A 20,666-nucleotide genomic window follows, 5' to 3' on the forward strand; every position below is an offset into this window, starting at 1 on the left:
GGGCCTGCCTCATCTCCCTGTGTCAGGGCTGCGTCCTACCTTCTCATGTCTGTATTCTGGAAAAGGAACCGTAATTTCTCCTTAATCGGCAAACTACTTTCCACAAAGCTGAGAGGTGTTGCTGAATTCAGGACACTGCAACACCCTTGCAGGGCCCCTTGACAGATTACTGCAGAGTAGGCAGGAACTAATATTTCCTTATTACTCACATATGAAAACATAGCTATAGTATAAAACAAGTCAGCCAAGGACTCAGGGACAAAAGTTATCCTTAATGAGAGAGTTGAAACTTGGAAATTAGACAGTGTTGCTATAGCTAACTATGTGCACAACACACCATTTCAGCAGCAAACGGATACAGTCAATGTGGTGGGAAAATGTGTATCAAGAATTAAATCTGGGCTTCCCTGGTGGCGCAGTGGTTGGGAGTCTGCCTGCCGATGCGGGGGACGCGGGTTCATGCCCCGGTCCAGGGGGATCCCACATGCCGTGGAGCAGCTGGGCCCGTGAGCCGTGGCCACTGGGCCTGTGCGTCCGGAGCCTGTGCTCCGCAACGGGAGAGGCCACAGCAGTGAGAGGCCCACGTACCACAAAAAAAAAAAGAAAAAAAAAATTAAATCTGTTGGACTTCTTGGGCAGAAAGCATGGGCCTTGCTTTGGGCTCAGAGCGGTTCCCTCAGTTCCCTCGCACTCAGCACCAACTCACACCATGTTTTAACAAGTTGGTCCCCTTTGCTAGAAGGGAAGGATTCAGATTACGAGTTTTCAAGGTGATCAGTACACTATCTCAAGCAGCATCACTTTTTAACTTTCTGATTTTACTACAGGATTATGTGATTACGGCATGAGCAAAGGCAGCTCCCTGAGTGTGCAGTAAGCACACAAGGCCCAGGCCCTCTGCCAGGGTCCACCTTAAACACACTGGCCTCCCCTGCATGCCCCAGACAGCATGTCCACCTCAGGAGAGGCAAGGAGCCCAGAGCCCGATGCCAACATGTGCCCACTCTGCGCCCACCCCCTGTGGCCAGACAAAGGTGCTACGCCATTGGGCTGAGCTCTTGGAGCTGATTGTTGCATGCTCAGGCACCTGCCTTGGTGGCTGTGAAACACAGCATCTAATTGGTAATAATGGCCATCGACTTACAACAGAGCATATTAAAAATAAAGGAAGTATGCAAAACTCCTTGTTTCCTGATTCTCTTACTGATTTTACAATTACGTATGATCTGGATCTGACTGTGTTTGTTAGGGTAGGAGGTGAGTTGTACATTATTAACTTAAACTCAGGCATTTCCATTTATACCATGGAAATCAGCACACCCTCCAAATCAGAGCTCAAGTTGATGCTGAAGTGAAGAGAGATTAGTGAATGTAATTTATAGGAAGGTGATCACATATCAGATTTAATGGCAGATGTGTTAGGAAACAAGCTGGCACAGAGGCTGGCAAACTACATACAACGTGGGCCCAATGCGAGTACCTTCTGCATGGCCATAGAGCCATACAAAATGGTTTTTACAGTTTTAAAGAGTCGTTTAAAAACAACAACAACAAAAAAAAGAGTATGTGACACATGTGGCCAGAAAGCCCTAACGTGTTTACAATTTGGTCTTCACAGAAAAAGACTGTTTACCTTTGAGTAGCCAGATTGAGGTGCAACTGTATTTTTCAAAACCATGGCTGAATGGAGACCATGTGTTTGGCAAAAGTCAACTAAAGCATCCTATGAAACTCAAGTGGATATGTGGAAGCTACAATAAAAAGTACTGTGTATTTATTACCATTTCTAACTGTAAGCTGCAGATGTTTTGCGACAGGGATTGGCCATCTTTCTCAGGACAGGTCCAGAAAGCAAATGCTTTAGGATTTGGGGGCTACACGGTCTCTGTCACACATCAGCCATAGAGCCATCATCTTAAAAAAAACTCTTTAAAACTGTAAAGACCATTCTCAACCACAGAGACCTTGGGCCTGGCCTGGTTGGGCCCTTGGGTGATAGCTCTGTACCCTCTGTAAGTTACACGTGAATATCTAGCCGCTCCCCAGCAGGCTGCTGTTAAGCTTTTATAAGCACCCAGAGCATTTGGTTATACTTCCGTACTTGTGGCCAGCACTAACAGAACTCTTTGGGATGATGGAAAAGTTCTGTATCTGTGCTGACCAAAACTATTAAACTATTTGAAATGTGGCTATCCCACTAAGGAAATAAATTGCATTTGTAAATGAATTTAAATGTAAACATCCACTCATGGAAAAGGCTACCATATCACACATTCGGTTCCACGTGGTTGAAAATGTCAAAGGTGGCATCTCTGGATAGATAAGTGGAGTGTTAGGAACCACAGTGAGAACACTGCAGAATGCTCTAACTGGACAGCTCACTCTGCCTACCGAGATTTATTTTCCTCATAGTGGGCGCTGGTCTTGATATATCTTGCCAGTTCTATTTGCATGTCCCCGAACAGCGGAACCACCTGGAGCTGCTGTATTCAAAGAATAAAAAATAACCCAGGGTCATTAAATATGTTTAGTCACCAAATACAATCGCAAGAAGAATGAATAATGCTAATAATTACTGTGGGTTGAATGTTATCTCTGCAAATCACTTACTGCAAAAAAGTTGTAAACAACTTCTACGTTCACTTTAAGAAGAACAAAATAAAAGTTAAAAACCAACTCTCATAAAACCAATTAAATATTAAAATTAGGGCTTCCCTAGTGGCACAGTGGTCGGGAGTCCGCCAGACGATGCAGGGTACATGGGTTTGTGCCCCGGTCCGGGAGGATCCCACATGCCGCGGAGTGGCTGGGGCCATGAGCCATGGCCGCTGAGCCTGCGCGTCCGGAGCCTGTGCTCCGCAACGGGAGAGACCACAACAGTGAGAGGCCCACATACCGCAAAAAAAAAAAAAAAAAAAATTAAAATTAACCTACCTTGTTGCTAGATCCATTGTCATTAAAAAAAAAAAACAAAAAAACTGTATTTCTATATACTAGGAACTATTAGAAAACAAAAATCTAAAGAGAAAAAAATTACAACAGCATCAAAAAATAAATAAAAAGTATATATTATTAAATCCAACAAAATATGTGCAAGACTTCTAGACAAAAACAATACCAAGAATTCTAGAGAAATTTTTAAAATTCTAAGGGAATACAGAAATACATTAGGTTCATGTATATTGGAAGACACGGTATTTTAAAAATATCAATTCTCCCTAAATTGATCTATAGATTCAACGGAATCACAAACAATATTCCAAGAGGAAAAATGGTTTATGGGTTTTCTGTGTGTATGTGTAAATCAGCAAGTCAATTCTAAAACGTATTTCAAAAGATGGAGGGACAATACTCAAGACAATTGTGAAGAACGTAACTTGAAGACTGGTAAGTAGACCTGCTGGAAACCTACAGCAACTAAAGCCAGCATGGCCCTGGAGCGCAGGTGCAGACCAGTGGGGCAGAGCAGAGAACTTAAGGCAGAGTCACACACATACAGACACCTGCTTTATGACACAGGTGACTCCTCAGAGCAATGGAGGGGAAACGGCCTTTGCAATAATTGGACAGAGTCAACTGGATATCTAGAACAGGAAAAAAAAATCCAAAAATATCAACCCCCTACCTCACAGCATACACATGGCCAGTTCCAGGGGCATTATAGATCTAGATGGAAAAGAAATGGTGATGCTTCTAGAAGGTATCACAAAAGAAAATTCTCGAGAGTCTGCTTTATCAAAGATTTCTTAAAGTGGACATGAAAGATTGATATATTGGACCACATTAAAATTAAGAACCTCAGTTCACCAAAGACTCTTCAAGAAAGTGAAAAAAAAGAGCCACATAGGGGAAATGCATGTATTTTAGAACACATGTATCTGACAAAGGACACATACCCAGAATACATAAAGAACTACAAATCAACAGGGGAAAAAAAGAATGAGAGACTTGAAAGGACACTTCACAAAGAGAACACACAAAAGACTAGTAATACCGTGAAAAGCCATCAGGGAAACATCAAGTAAACCACAAGAAAACAGTAGCCAATAAAATCACAAGGACACGGCTAGTGGTGATGCAAGTCAGCACAGCCATGTGGGAGAGTTGTGAGGCTGTATCTACTACACTGAAAATGTTCATTCTATTGGATGAATACCCAATCCACCACTGGGTATTCACCCAACAGAAATGTGCATAGATGTGCACGAATCAGAGCAGCACTGTTCGGACAAGCCAAAATCCAGAAACAATCTCATGTTCATCACAACAGAATGGATAAATAAATTGCAGTTTAGTCATAAAATGCAGTGCTATACCACAATGAAAATGTAAAAACTACAGTTGCAGGCTCCCACAGGGATGATCTGACAAAGTGAATGGGGGCAGCCAGACACAAAAGAGTACACATGGCACCATTCCATTAGACAAGGTTCAAACCCAGGCAAATCCGGTACAGGGTAGGAGACAGTCTACCTCCACCTACCCACCCACCTGCCACCACTGCATTTCCCAGCACAGAACAAAGCCACAGAGGTTGACCTCCAAAAGCTCAAACTGCATACACTTCAATAAAAAGGTTTACCTAGAAACTGTAACTCACCTTGAAGTACTTGTCGATTTTGGATAAGTTTATTCTTTTCTTGGCATCTAGTTTATAAATGTTGCTGACACTCCCATCCATCAGGTACAGACCAAACCCCATGACCTGCAAATCACAAAATGGCACATAAAGCTCAGACCTGCAAGTTTAATTACCCATAAACACTTATACTGCTACAGTTCATAACTTAGAAATGACCATTCTTCTTTCAAAAAGCACTTTTTAAAAAAATTTAAGTATAGTTGACCTACAACCTATGTTAGTTTCAGGAGCACAACATAGTGATTTGATATTTCTACACATTAAAAAATGATCACTACAATAAGTCTAGTTACCATCTGTCACCACGCAAAGACATTACAATATTAATGACTATATTTCCAATGGAGTACATTCATCCTAGTGACTCATTTATTTTGTAGCTGGAAGTCTATACCCCTTAGTCTTACCTATTTCATTCACCACCACCCCGCAATAACCCCACTAGGAACCTCCTGCTTATTCTCTGTATCTATGAGTCTGTTTCTATTTTATGTTTGTTCATTTGTTTTGTTTTTTAGATTCCACATATAAGTGCAATCATATGGTATTTGTCTTTCTCTGACTTATTTCACTTAGCATAATACCCTCTAGGTCCATCCATGTTATCACAAATGGCAAGATTTCATTCTTTTTTTAGGGCTGAACAGTATTCCATTATATATTTAGTTAGTTAGTTAGTTAGTTATATAAAATCTTCCTATGCATCTATCAATGTTACACTTTGGTTGCTTTTGTGTCTTGACTATTGTTAACAATGCTGCTGCAATGAACACTGGTGTGCATATATCTTTTTCTTTTCTTCACATAAACATCCAGAAGTGGAATTGCTGGATCCTATGGCAATTGTAGAAGAACCAGCATACTGTTTTCTAGTGGCTGCAGCAATTTACATTCCCACCAGGGTTCACCAGGGATCCTTCTCCACATCCTCGCCAGCACTTTGTCTTCTTTGGAAAAAATATCTTCTTTGGAAAAAATGCCGATTTAGATCCTCTGCCCATTTTTAAACTGAATTTTTTTTTTATATTGAGTTGTACAAGTTCTTCGTATATCTTGGATATTAACGCTTTACTGAATATACTGTTTGCAAATGTCTTCTCCATTCAGTAGGTGACCTTTTCATTTTGATAGTTTCCTTCACTGTGCAAAAGCTTTTTAGTTTGATGTAGTCCCATTTGTTTATTTGCACCTTTGTTTCCCTTTCCTGAGGAGACAGATCCAAAATATATGTTTTCTTCTAGAAGTTTTATGGTTTCAGGTCTTAACATTTAAATCTTTAACCCATTTTGAGTTTATTTTTGTATATGGTGTGAGAGAGTAGTCCAGGTTGATCCTTTTGCAAGTAGCCGTTCAGTTTTACCAATACCACTTATTGAAGAGGCTGTCTTTTCCCTGTCACATGTTCTTGCCTCCTTTGTCATGGACACAAAATGGGCACAAAAGTGCCCATTTAAGTGTGGGTTTATTTCTGAGCTCTCTGTTCCACTGATCTATGTGTCTGTTTTTGTGCCATACCTTCCTGTTTTGATTACTGTAGTTTTGTGGTATAGTTTGAAATCAGGGAATGTGATACCTCCAGTTTTGTTCTTCTTTCTCAAGGTTTGTTTTGACGATTTGGGGTCTTTTTGGTTTCCATACAAATGATAGAATTATTTGTTCTAGTTCCATGAAAAATGCCATTGGTATTTTGTTAGGGGTTGCACCAAAACTGTAGATTGCCTTGGGTATTTTGGTCATTTTAACAATGTTAATTTTTCCAATCCCCAAAACACAACAGATATTTCCATTTGCCATTTTATTAATTGTTTCCTGGGGGTTTTTTTAGAGTTCCTTTTTGTCCCTTTCTTCTTCTTTTGCTCTCTTCCCTCGTGATTTGATGACTATCTTTAGTTTTATGTTTAGATTCCTTTCTCTTTTTTGTGTATCTAGTATAAATTTTTTTTTATAAATTTTTGATTGTGGTCATTATGAGGTTTATATATATGTGTATATATATATATATATGGCTATATATGATCATATATATATATATATGATTAAGTTATGATCTCAAGTTCAAACTCATTCTAATAACCCTGCATTTTTACTCCCCACCAATGCTTAATGTTTCTGACATCATATTTTATATCTTTTGTGTATCCCTTAACTACTTATTGTGAATATAGATGACTTTACTACTTTTGTCTTTTAACCTTACTACTAGCTTTGTAAGTAGTTGATCTACTACCTCTACTGTATATTTGCCTTTACCAATGAGATTTTTCTTTTTGTCATTTTAATATTTCTAGTTCTGGTAAAAAGCATTTTTAAAAGTCCCTCAGAAATTAATAGCTATCCCTTCACATGAAGCTATTTTATGTCATTTTTTGTGTCCTCTTCCAGGTGCATACATCAGCTCCACTTCTCATCAAGCACAAGGCAATACTAAATGTGGATTTCCATAAGCACTTATGACCAGGGGGCTCTTGCACCAGGTAGGTGCAAACAGAATGTTTCCACTGCCACAAAGCACTCCACTGGACAGTGTCCTCTTGCTCTGATCCCTCCGTGCTGCTCTCCAGCAGGAAAGAAGTATTGGAGATGGGCCCACTTGCATGGAGGGCTTTGGGTCAGCAGGACACCCAGAACAGGGTCCCCCGGAGCTGCCCTCCATGAAGGTAGAGAGCAGAGTGAAGAGAATGTCAGAAGCATCTTCTCAGAGTTACTCAGTTTTCCTGGGTCTCTCCCATGTACAAGTTATTAAACTTTTGTTTGAAAAAAAAAAAACGCCTTCTCATCTTCCCAGTGAGAAACATCATTGAAAACCTCCCCAATTTGAAACAGAATAATATTGAGGAATATGGTAAATGGCATGTTTCTTGACCAACAAAAGTCTACTATAATCATGGTGACACAGCATACTAAATTTCTAGGAATTACATCCTTACCACGTAGAATCTGGTATAACCTCTGCTACAAGCTTTATACTGAGAAAGGCGCTTGACCAGGGACTCCTCACCCACGAGCACCTTCTCCAGGGATGGGCATGTGATCTACCTGGCACTGGGGTCAAGCTTGGAACACACTCACGGGAATGCATCAAGGACTTGTAGGGCAAACTGCATGTAGGGTGGAGGGTGCTATATATGCGTGCGCGCGCGCGCACACACACACACACACACACACACACACACACAAGCATGAGAGAAAAGGTTGGCCAAACGATCATAAAGTGCAGCCTATTCACGAAAGCAGGGCTGCCCCTATCTCATGGTGCTGTTGGCAGCCTACCCTCAACACACGTACTTTGAGAAGCATGTGTTTCTCACTGGGCGTCAAGTACATCCTGTTCTCATAGCAGTCCACACACAGATTCACAATGTCTGCTAAGAGCTCTTCATAGCCAGAAATCACTTCGAGCTGCTGCTGCAGAGACTGAAACACAGAGTGAGACACCTGTGTCACTGACCGCTCTCCGCCCCTCAGCCCCCCAGTGATGCGCCCCATCAGCCAGAGCGGCAAGAGTGTGAATTACTTGTGTGATCTTGTTGTGGTTGGCCAGGAACATGGACAGATTCTGTGATTCCTGGATGGACTGTGGATCTGCCATTTTACGTAAAAACTGAGCAGCCCTATGAAAGGGGGAAAAAAAGGATTAATCAACCAACATGCTTAATGACTTTAAAGAAAAACAGCCTGGGAATAACAAAATTATTTTACCCTCGCTACAGTTATCTGTAGAAATGTGCATCTTAGATGCCGGTTACAATTTCAGCCTCCTCCAGCTTCTCCCCTGAACTCCAGGTAAGTCTCTTTGCAACCTGGATAGCTCATGACCCTACTGTCCATAGCTGATGGACTTCCTCAGAGATGTGGCAGCACTTCTCACAGGCCTTCCTGAAGGGCACCTATACATGGGCCTCTCCCCTGGGCTCCCTGTCCCCAAGTGTGAGAAAGGATGACACTCCCTCTGCTGAGTGACAAAGATGGCCAACACTGTTTAGGTTCTCTGCTAGGAAACTTTTGGGCAGCCAAACCCCCCAACAGTCAGGGACCACACCACGCATAGTTCTGGTGCCAAAGGTCTGAGACAGAATCCTGATTCCACCACCAATTTGCAGCTCCATCTTGGACAAACCTAAAGATCCGGTACCAAGTCTAACATGAGGGCTGGGTTTTCCCACACCACCAAGCAATTCTCTAGCACCAGTTGCCAGTGGTGTTACAATTCTGACACTGCCTGAAGATAGCATCAGACCCCACAGGTTAAGAGCTCAGTCCCACAAGACTGCCACGTCATCCCCCCACTTCAGACACCAGCTGGAGGTCCACGTTGTCACTGTGCTCCTGGCCAACCAGGTACAGATTGGCAGTCCCAACAACCCTTCTTTGGGTTCGATTAATTTGTTAGAGCAGCTCACAGAACTGAGAAGACATTTTATATACTAGATTAACAATTCATTATGAAAGGATATAACTCAGAACAGCCAAATGGAAGAGATACATATGGGGACGGGGGGGGTGGGGCTTCCATGCCCTCTCCAAGCACCACTCCCCCCGAAACCTCCACATGTTCACCAACCTGGAAGCTCTCTGAACCCTATCTTTTGGGGTTTTTATGGAGGATTCCTCACATAAACATGCTTGGTTAGATCACTGGACATTGGCAATGGATTCAACCTCTAACCCCTCTCTCCTCCCTGAGATCAGGAGGGTAGGTCTGAAAGTTCCAACCCTGTAGTTACAGGGTTGATTCTGCTGGTGACCAGCCCCCATCCTTAGGGTAACTAGAGGCTTTCCAAAGTCACCACATTTACATAACAAAAGAAACTTTCTTGATTTTATCATGGGAAATTCTAACGGTTTTAGGAGTTCAGTGTCAGAAATGGGGATGAATACATATTTCTTATTATAAATCAATATCACACCTCCTGAACTCTCCTGACTCTCACTTACCATACCTGTGAAAAACAATAGCTATACGACCTACCCAATGGGGCTGACAAGGGAACGGTGGACACAAAAGGACCTGTACACTGAGGTCCAACAAATCCTGTGCAACACAGGCTGAGTCTCTAGTTTTTGCAAAGAGGGTGAAAGCACATATGAGGATTCTGCACACCTAGGGCTTCCCCAAAAAAGTTTAGCGGAAACTGCCCACATAAGGACCTGTCGTGCAACCTAGAACCTCTGGGGTTTTACTAAAGAAAAGCTTTCATGGCAAAGACTGGTAACCTACCCCAACTGTCATTTCCTTCCCTTTCCTTCCCTTTCCTTCCCTTCCCTTTTTTCAGAATAAACCCTGAATTTCTGTGGTGCAGTAATGTGCCTCATTCTCATCTCCATGCTGTGACCAACTGCTGAGCCATGAGATGTAATGCAAAACTTTGTAAGGCACTTGAAAGTTTACTTGTAAGGAATATTGTGGGCCCTTCAATGCTCCTTCCTTCCTGCTGACTGGAATACAGAGATGACAGCTAGAGCTCAAGCAGCCATCCTGGGCCACAAGGCAACAAATGAAGACAGCAGGAGCTCTGGTTCCTCAACACTATGGAACCCCGTCAGCTGCAGACCATCTACGTCAGAACTTTTCAGGTGAGAAATAATCTGCAATCTTGCTTACTTCTTAAGTTGTAAAAAATTATATACAGTGAAACAATATTAACTGATATGTTTACATTCTTTTTTAAAGTGTTCACTTTACTGTATTGATTTGAGTGGGTGTTGAAGCTGCAGGAGTGGAAACTAAGGAAGGGACCAAGAATACCTGCTTTTATTTTCCTTAAGCCTCACCATGACTATATGGGTTATCTGGCATTTACACTCAGGAAAGGCTGTAACTACCAGCTGGGTGCACATAAAATGTGTTCTGAGTGTTGAGTGTGGGAGTGTGAGGGCTAGGGAGAAGTGGAGGTTATTGTCTGGGAAAGTAAACCAACCAACCCGGGATACCAAACATAGGTCACAGGAAGAGGCTGCTGGAAGGGTGAGGGGTGCCCAGGCCCTCTTCTGTGCTTAGGGGAGCCTAGGGGGTAGCAAACACGCTGGGCAACTTCTGAATGGGGTGCCCGGGGGCCTTCCACAGAGCAGCCGTATCTTTAAACTATTTTCCAGACTGGGCTTTGAAATAAAGGTGCTGCTGCTAAGAGAGAGAGGGAGAAAAGAAACCTTTTTAAAATTTAAAACCCCTGGGGCTGTCCACCTCCCCATTTCCCTGATAGAGTCAGGAAGGCTGCGAACACCCGACAAGTGATTTGTGCCATCAGGAGCAGCAGTTGTTCTCCTGAGCTGGGAAGTTCCGAAGCCCCGACACTCCACCAAGAGTCACACGCACTTGGAATCCCACAAAACTGGCATCAAATGGAGACAACTCCAGACTTTCCTACCGGAGCGGAGTTAACAGGACAATTCAAAAGATTTTGTCGTTCTGAAGATCTAGGCTTCCGTGCAGAGCTAACTCTAGGTGATGAATGGAACGCCTGAACTTATTTCACACGAATGAGGCTTAAAGTCTGGGAGATCTAGCTCAACTTCCAGTGCCATCCCCTCCTCAAATCTGTTTCATGCCTCATCTCAAGTCGACTTCATTTTAAAGACACAGCAATAGGTGCACGATTTTAAGTACGTGTTGGGGTTCAGGGTAGGCCGCCCCCAAATATGCCACTGTGGCATACTGAATTATTCAGAATTGAAGTTACTTAAGAAACAGCCACAGCAGGGCATTCTGACCTCCTCTGTGCCCCTGAAAGCAGGAAACAAACCTCCCACATGAAAGGTCCCCTCCCTGCACCAGGAGGTCGGGAGACATCGTCATCACAAGAGACGGGGCGTTCAAGGCTGAGAAGGCCGTGTGAGCTAACCTTCCAACCTCCTCACTCACTGGCCACCCGAACTCAAACTTCTTTGTCTTGTCAATTCTTCACAAATTTTTTTTCTTTGTTTCAAAAGTATAAACGCTGAGAATTCCCTGGCAGTCTGGTGGCACTCCCACTACAGGGGGCTTGGGTTCCATCCCTGGTCGGGGAACTAAGATCCCACACGCTGCCAGGTGTGGCCAAAAAAAAAACAAAAACAAAAGGTATAAACACTGCCTCCTTTGGTCACTTCTTTGGGTCTCATATCTTGGGACCCCCATACTCATGAAATGAAATTATATTTGTTTTTCTCCTATTAATCACTGTTTTCTTAAAGGCGGTACTCAGGCAAGAACCTAGAAGGGCAGAGGAAAAATTCTTTTTCTTCCCCTACAAATGAAACCACAGCCTATTCAGACACAAAATAAAATCTCTTCTAATTTAATTTTATAGCTAAGATTCCTTGTCTAGCAAAGGAAACAGAAGTCAGCATCTCATTCCAGCCAACATGTTTTAACAGTCCCAGGCAGACTTTCTAGAAAGTCAGTTAGAGGACAGCAGCTCCGCTCTACCTGCCACCAACACAGTGTCGCAGCTGCAGCGCCGAGCCGTGCCCACCTTTTCCAATTCTCTTCTCCAGAAGCTGTCCACATTCGAAAAGAAAACCGCTCTGGAGGACAACTGGTCTGGGGAGCCCTGTGGGTGCCGGGGCCAGCTGTGCCCACTGCGGTGACGGTGCCCGCCTGCCGGGGATGCCCACCAGCCAGCCAGCGACGAGCAGCGGCGGCCCCAGCAGGCGTGGAGACTCCAGCCCCCTGGACAAGACGCTCAGCGCCTCAGCGCCCACGCACCACCGGCCCCATACAGGCTCAGAGCACATCACTGCTGTCTGGGCTGAGAGTCCAGGGCCCGCCCCGCCCCCAAAGCCTACAAGAACGCCTCGCAGCGCTGGCGGTCCGCCCAGGAGAACACTTCCGCGGGACGAGACTGGCCCTCGTGGGCACTGCACCCCGCACGCGAGTGCACTCGGGAACCCGGCCCTGAGTCCCAGGCGCGCTCATCACCTCTTGTAGGCTGAGTGGTCATTCTTCACGCTGCACTTCATGTTCTTCAGCTCGTCCAGCACGGCAAACATGTTGATGAACTTGCCCAGGGTGATCAGATAGGCTTCAGACACGAAGTCCTTCCTTCTCTCCGCGTGACACAGGCGCCTCACCTCCCCACAAAAACGCTCGATGGCGTTTCTCTGTGCAGAGGAAGCAGGGGCAGAAACGCGGCTTTCAGGGACGGGCCAACCCCAAGCCCAGCTCCAAGCACAGGGTCCAGAGTCACGTTACTCGCTGATGAAACACCCAACCAGGGGTGCATGTTTACAGCTCGGGTAAAGAGACATGTTTCTAGAAAGTGATTTCCACGAGCCTTTGCTCTGTAACAATCATTATCAACTTCGCACTTTACCAACTATGTCCCCAAAGTAAAAGAATTTTGTTGATTATTCCAGCAAAGTTACTGAGCAAAATGCTCCAATAGAATGTCTGTAAAGCACACTGCTTTAGCTTTTAGAGTTGAAAAAGGGGGTGGGAGGATTTCCACTTGACAATTTTTAAGATAAGACAAAAATTCGTCACCGAAGAAGTTCTATCTTCTTCCTTTGCTAAAGGAGTCTATAATAAAAACTTTCACACATTTCTAAACTATGTCTTTAAAAAAGCCAGCAAGTCCCTCCCTGTGGCCACTCTGTTTAACCCAAGGGCCAGAAGGAGCCAAGGCCAGGGCGAAGCCCACCAGAGTGGACAGTGGGGAGAAAACACCCCAAAACCAGATGAATCGAAAGTGTAAGCCTGTAAGCGTACTGACAGAAAGCAGTCTTCCTGCAGGAACTACAAATTCACTCTCAAGGGGAGAAGAGAAGTGAAACCCAGAAGCAGCATTTATTCTGAAAGGGCCAGTAACGCTTTGGACTGTCTAAGGCTTAGTTCCCTTTGGTCTCAGAGCTATTGTGATCGCTTGAATTTACACGCACTTTGTTTAGTTGGTAGATGGTGCCACCATCTCATTCCTCTGCTCTAAACCCCTAGGATTATTTCACTGTTTTACCTGGAAGTACATAAAATTCATCAGTTTTGTGACCTCAGGCTCAAGGACCTCCACGGTTTTCTCATAAATTTCCACTCTGTTAGGCTGTTCGTTACATTTCACCTGGGAGAAAACAAACATGACATAGAGAGGCTTCAACCCTGAGAGGATGTGGGGAGTGCCCTGAGATGGAGCAGGCCAGAGGTGGGGCGGGGTCTGACTGGGCAGGGACGAGTGGAAAGGATGAGGGGGTGGCCAGTGGGGGTTGGGGTCCGGCTGGGATGGGGCACCTGCGGGATGGCCCGAGAGCAGCTCCTCCAGGTGTACAGCATGACGGCGTACTCTTGGCCTTCCTCCAGCATCTCGTTCTGCAAGGGTACACGGGGCAAATCAAAGGCAAGCAAAACAATCATAAAAAAGGAGATGCCAAATCGCCAACAGCTAGAGCCATAAACCATGGTGACCATGGTGGAGAGGCCAGGAGGACCCTCTCTTTGAGGGACAGAAAAGCACCAGGACCTGTGTGCCAAGAGACAGCTGCTAAGATACTGGTGACACTGCAGACCACCCCAAACACCCCCATGGCTTCTGCAGGCTGAAGAGGGGTATCAGCGACATGCAGCCACCTCTGCCCAGGGGCAGCACAGCCCAGGGCACCTGCCGTAGCCGCTACACCTCAGCCCCACTCAGCCCCAAGCCACCTACTGGCAGTGCAGATCTGAAGCTGGGGACATGGGAAGCGTGCAGTGCAGCTGAACGCACACGGGGTCCTCACAGCCGCTCCACCAAGCCACACAGAGCCTCCTGGCCCCGAAGGAAGACTAACACACTCTGCTGTCCCCAGGGCGGGGAGGGAAAGCACTTAAAATCCAGGGAGAGTATCCATGGGAAGAGGACTGCCATCATTTCAAAACTGCTTTCGTGTCTACTCCTTCTTTCATGTTATTTCCTTTGGTAAAAATGGCAAAAATTGCACAGATGTCCCTGAAAATGTTGACTACAGTTTGGTAATGTTTTTAAGATGCTTTAAAATGCTCACAACCTTTGACCTAGTAACTTCACTTCTACAAATCTAGCCAGTGAGAATGATGATGTATTTAGGAAGATGTTCATCACAGCATTTTTTACTAGAAGAAATCAAGGCAAACTAAGTAAACATAGTTAAATTTTGCAAATTAGTTAAAATTTGCAAAAATAGTTAAATTTTGAACACTTAAAAACTGGACTAGACAGCCATTAAAAATTACTTCATCTGGTGCGTTTTAATGACATGTTAAAATGTTCATGAAATCATTAAAATACATAATTATAATAACAATGCAATTCATTTATGCAATCTAAATCCCATATGGGTGTGTACCTGGTATGCTTGAGTACAAGTACAAAAGAGGGAGAATGGGTTCCCTCAAAATGCTGACAAAGTTTTTCTCTGGGCCACAGAAGCCAGGTTTTCAGAAAGAGCATATATTGTCCTTATAATTTAAAAAAAAAAAAAAAAAAAAGGTGCTTTAAAAAAACATAAAACACTTCATTCACTTTCTTCTCTTCTTCCTCACTATGTATCCTATCAGGATAATACCAAAGTGACATTTGCTATTCAGACATGCCATCCCCCCAGAGGAAACTGCGCAGAGTTACCATGCTAGAATGGACGGTCGCTTGTTCAATGTATCTTGCAATGCCAGTGACAAATGCATTTCTGTCTTCAAAATTAGTGTTGAAATTTGGCTGCAAGAAAGAAGAAAACCATCAAGTAGAGGTCAGCACCACAGGCCACGCATCCCGCGGCCGCCCAGCACCCACCTGGTAGAGCAGTGAGGATGGCGGGGGCTCGATGCAGGGCTGCTGGTCGGGCAGAGGCAGCTCTTCCAACAGGTCCACGTTGGACAGCGCATCCTCCAGCGTCACCTGGGCTGCCATCCTGCCCTAGGACAAAACACAGAGTCCCCCCAGGCCATGAGGAAGGGCAGGGGCACCCTGACAATCCTTCCAGGGTGGGGTGCTTAGCACCCTGCTCCCCTGTGCCCTCTCCTCAGGGAGCTGGGGATGCTGGAGGGGTCTCGGCCCATCCCTGGGGTCTGGCATCTCTCTCTAGGCTCACCAGCAGGGGAGTCACAATACAGCCTCTGCTGGTCGTGGAGTAGGGCGCATGGGCCAAAACACGTGCCATCACCCCCTGCCACCTTACCACCTCAGGGCCACCATCCTGGAGGGCTCTCCGTGAGGGACTGGCAACCCCTCACTGAGCTGGAGGTGGGAACAGCTCCTCCAGTACCATGTCTGCCTCCAGGGGCCGATGGTGCTTCCCTGCCAGTGGCGCTTCCCAGGTGCGTCCTCCAAGCAGGGCCACACAATAGGGACAGAGATGGATGAGGCCAGAGCCCTGCCTCCAGGAATACAGGGCAGCCTGCAGCGCCCATTGAGGTGAGGGCCGGCGGCCAAGGGGAGGAAACAGGGAAGGACTATTGGCAGAGGCCTGAGAGCCTGGACTGTGCAGCTGCCAGACAGAAGCACAGCAACAGAGACGGACTTCACCTGCCACGCCTACGCCAGCTCCAGGAGAGAGGAGTCAGCTCACTCCAGCTTGCCTCCGCTGAGTGCTGCTGTGACCCTGGACAGGACTCAGGGACGAGCTCTGACTGCAGACGGGCACACCAAGCAGCTCCGCCCCTGGCAGGATCCTGGGGTAGCTCTGACCTCAGACAGGTTGCGTGGGGCAGCTACATGGGAAGCTACGTTCATTCTGAGATGGAAAGAGCAGCAAGCGGGCTGGACAAGAACACTGAAGGAAGAAGCACCCAGTTGCTCCACCTATAGCAACTGGGCCCCAGGCAAGGCATGGGCGTGGAAGTGTACGGCAGGGCAGGCTTCCAAAGCCCGGGCATACTGGTTAGAGGACCAACAAGGGAACCCCAGGCCCCTGGAAAGCCCCAAGGCCAGTGTGGAGAGGAAGAAGCTTGGAAGAGCAAGCCCCCAAAGTTGCTCATGAATGTCAGGCCCACCCCCAGGCTGCGTGGATCTGATCCTGACACCCCAAGCCCTGAGACCACGGCCAGGTCCCAGACAGCCCCAGGAGGCACACACAGGCCAGATCCAATGGGACGGCTGAGGCTCCAAAGAACTGACACGGAACCGTAACCCAGAGAGGGCAGGTCAGAACTGCACCTAAATCAAACGAGGTTGTTTGCCTCGTTTGGAAATGGAAATGGAAACACCGACATTTTCCTAGGATTTAAGCAAGACCCAGAGTCTCATACTATAATATCCAAAATGTCCAGCTGCAATCCAAACTACTCAGCAAAGAACCAGTAGTGTCTTAACCCCTGTTGGAAAAGATGAGCAACAGATACCAATACCAAAATAACAGATGCTACAACTATCTACCAGACTTAAAGCACCTACTATAAAAATGCTCTAAACAAACAGCACTCCTGAACTGAACAAAAAAACTGAAAGACAGCAAATAAATAAATAAAGATATAAAGAACCAAATGGAAATTCAGAACTAAAAAATACAATACTGAAATTTTAAAAACTCCCCATATGAGCTTAAAAGCAGAGGAAAGATTCAGTGAACTTGAAGACAGAGCAATGGAAATGATCTAATCTGAATGACAGAGAGAAAAAAGACTGAAAAGAATGAAGAGCTTTGAGGACCTTTGGGACAAGAGAAAAAGTCTAACAGTCTCATCAGAGTGCAAGAAAGGGAGCAAAGTGGGCATGGCTGGAAAAACAGCTGAAAACATGACTGAAAACTTTGCAAGTGTGGCAAAACTTTGATCTGCAGATTCAAGAAGCTCAACAGACCCCAAACAAGATAAACTAAAGAAATCCCTACCCAGACACATCACAGTCACACTGCTGAAAAATAGACAATGAAGAAAATATCTTAAAAAGAGCCCGAGAAAAGTGGCTCATGACCTAGAGACCACGTTCGACCTCTCCCCAGAAACCAGGGGGACCTAAAGAAGTAGAAGACACTTTTTAGGTTGAAAAAGAAGTGTCATGAAGATGAAATAAGGACATTATCAGATGAAGGAAAATCAAAAGGATTCATAGACAGCAGGTGAACACAAGTTCAGAAGGAAGTGATACCAGAAGGAAACTTGGGACATAAAAAGCAAAAGCAAGAGAAAGGGTAAACAGTGAGTAAACAGAGTAGACAGCTTCCTCTAGAGGTCTTTAAAAGATGTTTGGTGGCTGAAAGCAAAAATGAAAATATTGTCTGATGGAGTATTCAGTGTATAGAAACGTAATATATAAGAGAACTATGGGGCCTCCCTGGTGGCACAGTGGTTGGGGGCCTGCCTGCCGATGCAGGGGACACGGGCTCGTGCCCCGGTCCGGGAGGATCCCACATGCCACGGAGCGGCTGGGCCCGTGAGCCATGGCCGCTGAGCCTGCGTGTCCGGAACCTGTGCTCCGCAATGGGAGACGCCACAACAGTGAGAGGCCCACGCACCGCCAAAAAAAAAAAAAAAAAGAGCCTCGGGGCTTCCCTGGTGGCGCAGTGGTTAGAAGTCCATCTGCCAATGCAGGGGACACGGGTTCGAGCCCTGGTCCGGGAAGATTCCCACATGCCTCGGAGCAACTGGGCCCGTGCGCCACAGCTGCTGAGTCTGCTCTCTAGAGCCTACGAACCACAACTACTGAAGCCCGCGGGCCTAGAGCCTATGCTCTACAGCAAGAGAAGCCACCACAATGAGAGGCCCGCGCACCGCGACGGGGAGTAGCCCCTGCTCGCCGCAACTGGAGAGGGCCCGCGCGCAGCAACAAAGACCCAATGCAGCCAAAAATAAAATAAATTAAAAAAAAAAAAAAGAGCCTCTAGGGCTTCCCTGGTGGCGCAGTGGTTAAGAATCCACCTGCCAATGCAGGGGACACGGGTTCGTGCCCTGGTCCGGGAGGATCCCACATGCCGCGGAGCAGCTGGGCCCGTGAGCCATGACCGCTGAGCCTGCGCGTCCGGAACCTGTGTTCCGCAATGGGAGAGGGCACAACAGTGAGAGGCCCGCGTACCGCAAAAAAACAAAAACGAAAACATAATGACATAGGTAGGCTGACAGTAAAAGGGGGAAAGAGAAACTGTGCAAGAAAAGGAAGCTGGACTACTTGAGTGTCAGACAAAGCCAACTTCAGAGCAGGAAGTTACCAGGGATAAAGACTGGGGCTGCATAACGACAGAAGGTCATTCAGCAAGGAGACAGAACCACACTCAGGGTGGATGCACTAACAAGAGAGTGCAAACCAGGCAAACGCTGATGGCACCGAAAGGAGAAGTAACTCCACCCTGGAGACAACAACAGGTCTCAGCCAGCAACAGGAGATCAGCAGGACACACAGGACAGACACCAAGGGAGCGACGGGGCCTGACGGCGGTTCACAGAACACCCCTCCCGACAGCACGGTGCTAACTACGAATTTTAAATGTAGCAGATATTTTTCAAAATAATGAAAACTTTTTCCTTCCATTACCAACTTCCTTCTATCATCACAACTTCCTGTTCCACATGCTCAAGAAAAGACACACGCCCAGGACAGGGGATGCATAGCGCCACGTCCTCAACCTGGTCACTGCCTTGCAGAGCCAGTGCGGGGCTCCAGTGGTGCCCACACACGGCACCTCAAAGCTGATGGCCTCCAAGGGGCCAGGCTGCCCTGCAATGATCTTGCGGCCCCTCAGGGCTGCTTGGCCTCACCTCTGTGCCTCCCACCCCCGCGGGTCAACGAGAAAAACTGGTCGGGCCAACCACCCTGGGACAGCCACACAGCTCACATGACAGGCCGCCCTGGCTGTCTGCCCAGTGCCTGCGGGACGCCCTCCCTCCCCCACCTCTGCCCAGGACAGTCCAGGAGAACCCAGGTACGGAACTGGTGCAGGAGGGTTGCAGAAAGCCTCCGTGACACACACGGGTCACATCCTAGGAAAAATGTCAAATGTTCAACTTATTTCCAATCAATGTGTAAGGATATTTTTCTTTGTTGTGTTTTATATATACAGTGGAATATTATCTGGTCTTAATAAGGAAGGAAATTCTGACACATGCTACAACATGAATGAACCCTGAAGACACGCTAAGGGAAATAAGCTAGTCACAAGCAGACAAATACTGCACGATTCCACTCACATGAGAGGAGCTAAATTCATAGAAGGAAAGTAAAACGGTGGTTACCAAGGGGTTGGAGGGGCGGGGACTGGGGAGTTACTGTCTAATGGGCATAGAGTTCCAGTTTGGGAAGATGGGGAAAGTTCTGGAGATGGACGGTGGTGATGGTTGCACAACAGTGTGAATGTTTCAAATGGCAAATTTTATATGTTATGTATATTTTACTACAATTAAAAAATTAGGAGTGGGCTTCTCTGGTGGCGCAGTGGTTGAGAGTCTGCCTGCCGATGCAGGGGACATGGGTTCGTGCCCCGGTCCGGGAAGATCCCACATGCCGCGGAGCAGCTGGGCCCATGAGCCATGGACGCTGAGCCTGCGCGTCCGGAGCCTGTGCTCCGCAACGGGAGAGGCCGCAACAGTGAGAGGCCCGCGTACAGCAAAAAAAAAAAAAAATTAGGAGCAAAACATTAGCAATATTTATTGTAGATAAATCAGAAAATACAGAAAGGTAAAAGAAATTATCCACAATCCCCTGATTTCTCACAGAAACAAGATGATAGAAGCTCTTTTGTAAGCTACTTTTCCCTTCCAACTTCCAAAAAACGTTGACGTTGTTGAACATTCTTTCATAGCATCTTTTAAGCTTCATGTGGACTACGGGTCAAGGCCCTGCCGTCACTCACGGAGGCTCTCTCTTATTTGCTGCATTTTCCTCCCCATGTTTTTCGGTCAGGAACACCCCCTACAAACACCCAATTCCAGGGCCACGGGCACCCCCGCGACTCTCCAACCTGTGCAGCTTCCACAAATGCACGTCTGCCCGGCCTCTGCCTCACCTGTTGAGGAAACCTGGAACTGCCAGTTCCAAGTTCAAGTCCCCAGTCTCCATCTCGCCTTCTTCTTTGACAGCTCAGAATTCTCTTTAAATCCATTTACTTTTCTCTATCTCTAACGGCCGCCCCTCATCGGGGTGGCCCACGCTCCCCCCCTGTGCCTGCTGCCACCCAG

The 20,666-nt window shown here is 46.3% G+C and overlaps 1 protein-coding gene across 1 annotated transcript in view; it reads right to left on the reverse strand.

Annotated features, from left to right (window-relative positions):
- The window catches only part of CYFIP1 (cytoplasmic FMR1 interacting protein 1), a 93,685-nt gene that overhangs the window by 50,809 nt on the left and 22,210 nt on the right, over positions 1-20,666 (reverse strand). Inside the window, 9 exon segments of the mRNA XM_067742330.1 lie at positions 2,392-2,483; positions 4,601-4,705; positions 7,928-8,056; positions 8,157-8,253; positions 12,540-12,721; positions 13,573-13,674; positions 13,842-13,919; positions 15,190-15,279; positions 15,355-15,472. Coding sequence (XP_067598431.1) covers positions 2,392-2,483; positions 4,601-4,705; positions 7,928-8,056; positions 8,157-8,253; positions 12,540-12,721; positions 13,573-13,674; positions 13,842-13,919; positions 15,190-15,279; positions 15,355-15,471 — 992 coding nt within the window. The 5' untranslated portion in view covers position 15,472.

This window comes from Pseudorca crassidens, chromosome 6, assembly GCF_039906515.1.
Source record: "Pseudorca crassidens isolate mPseCra1 chromosome 6, mPseCra1.hap1, whole genome shotgun sequence".
Taxonomy (NCBI): domain Eukaryota; kingdom Metazoa; phylum Chordata; class Mammalia; order Artiodactyla; family Delphinidae; genus Pseudorca; species Pseudorca crassidens.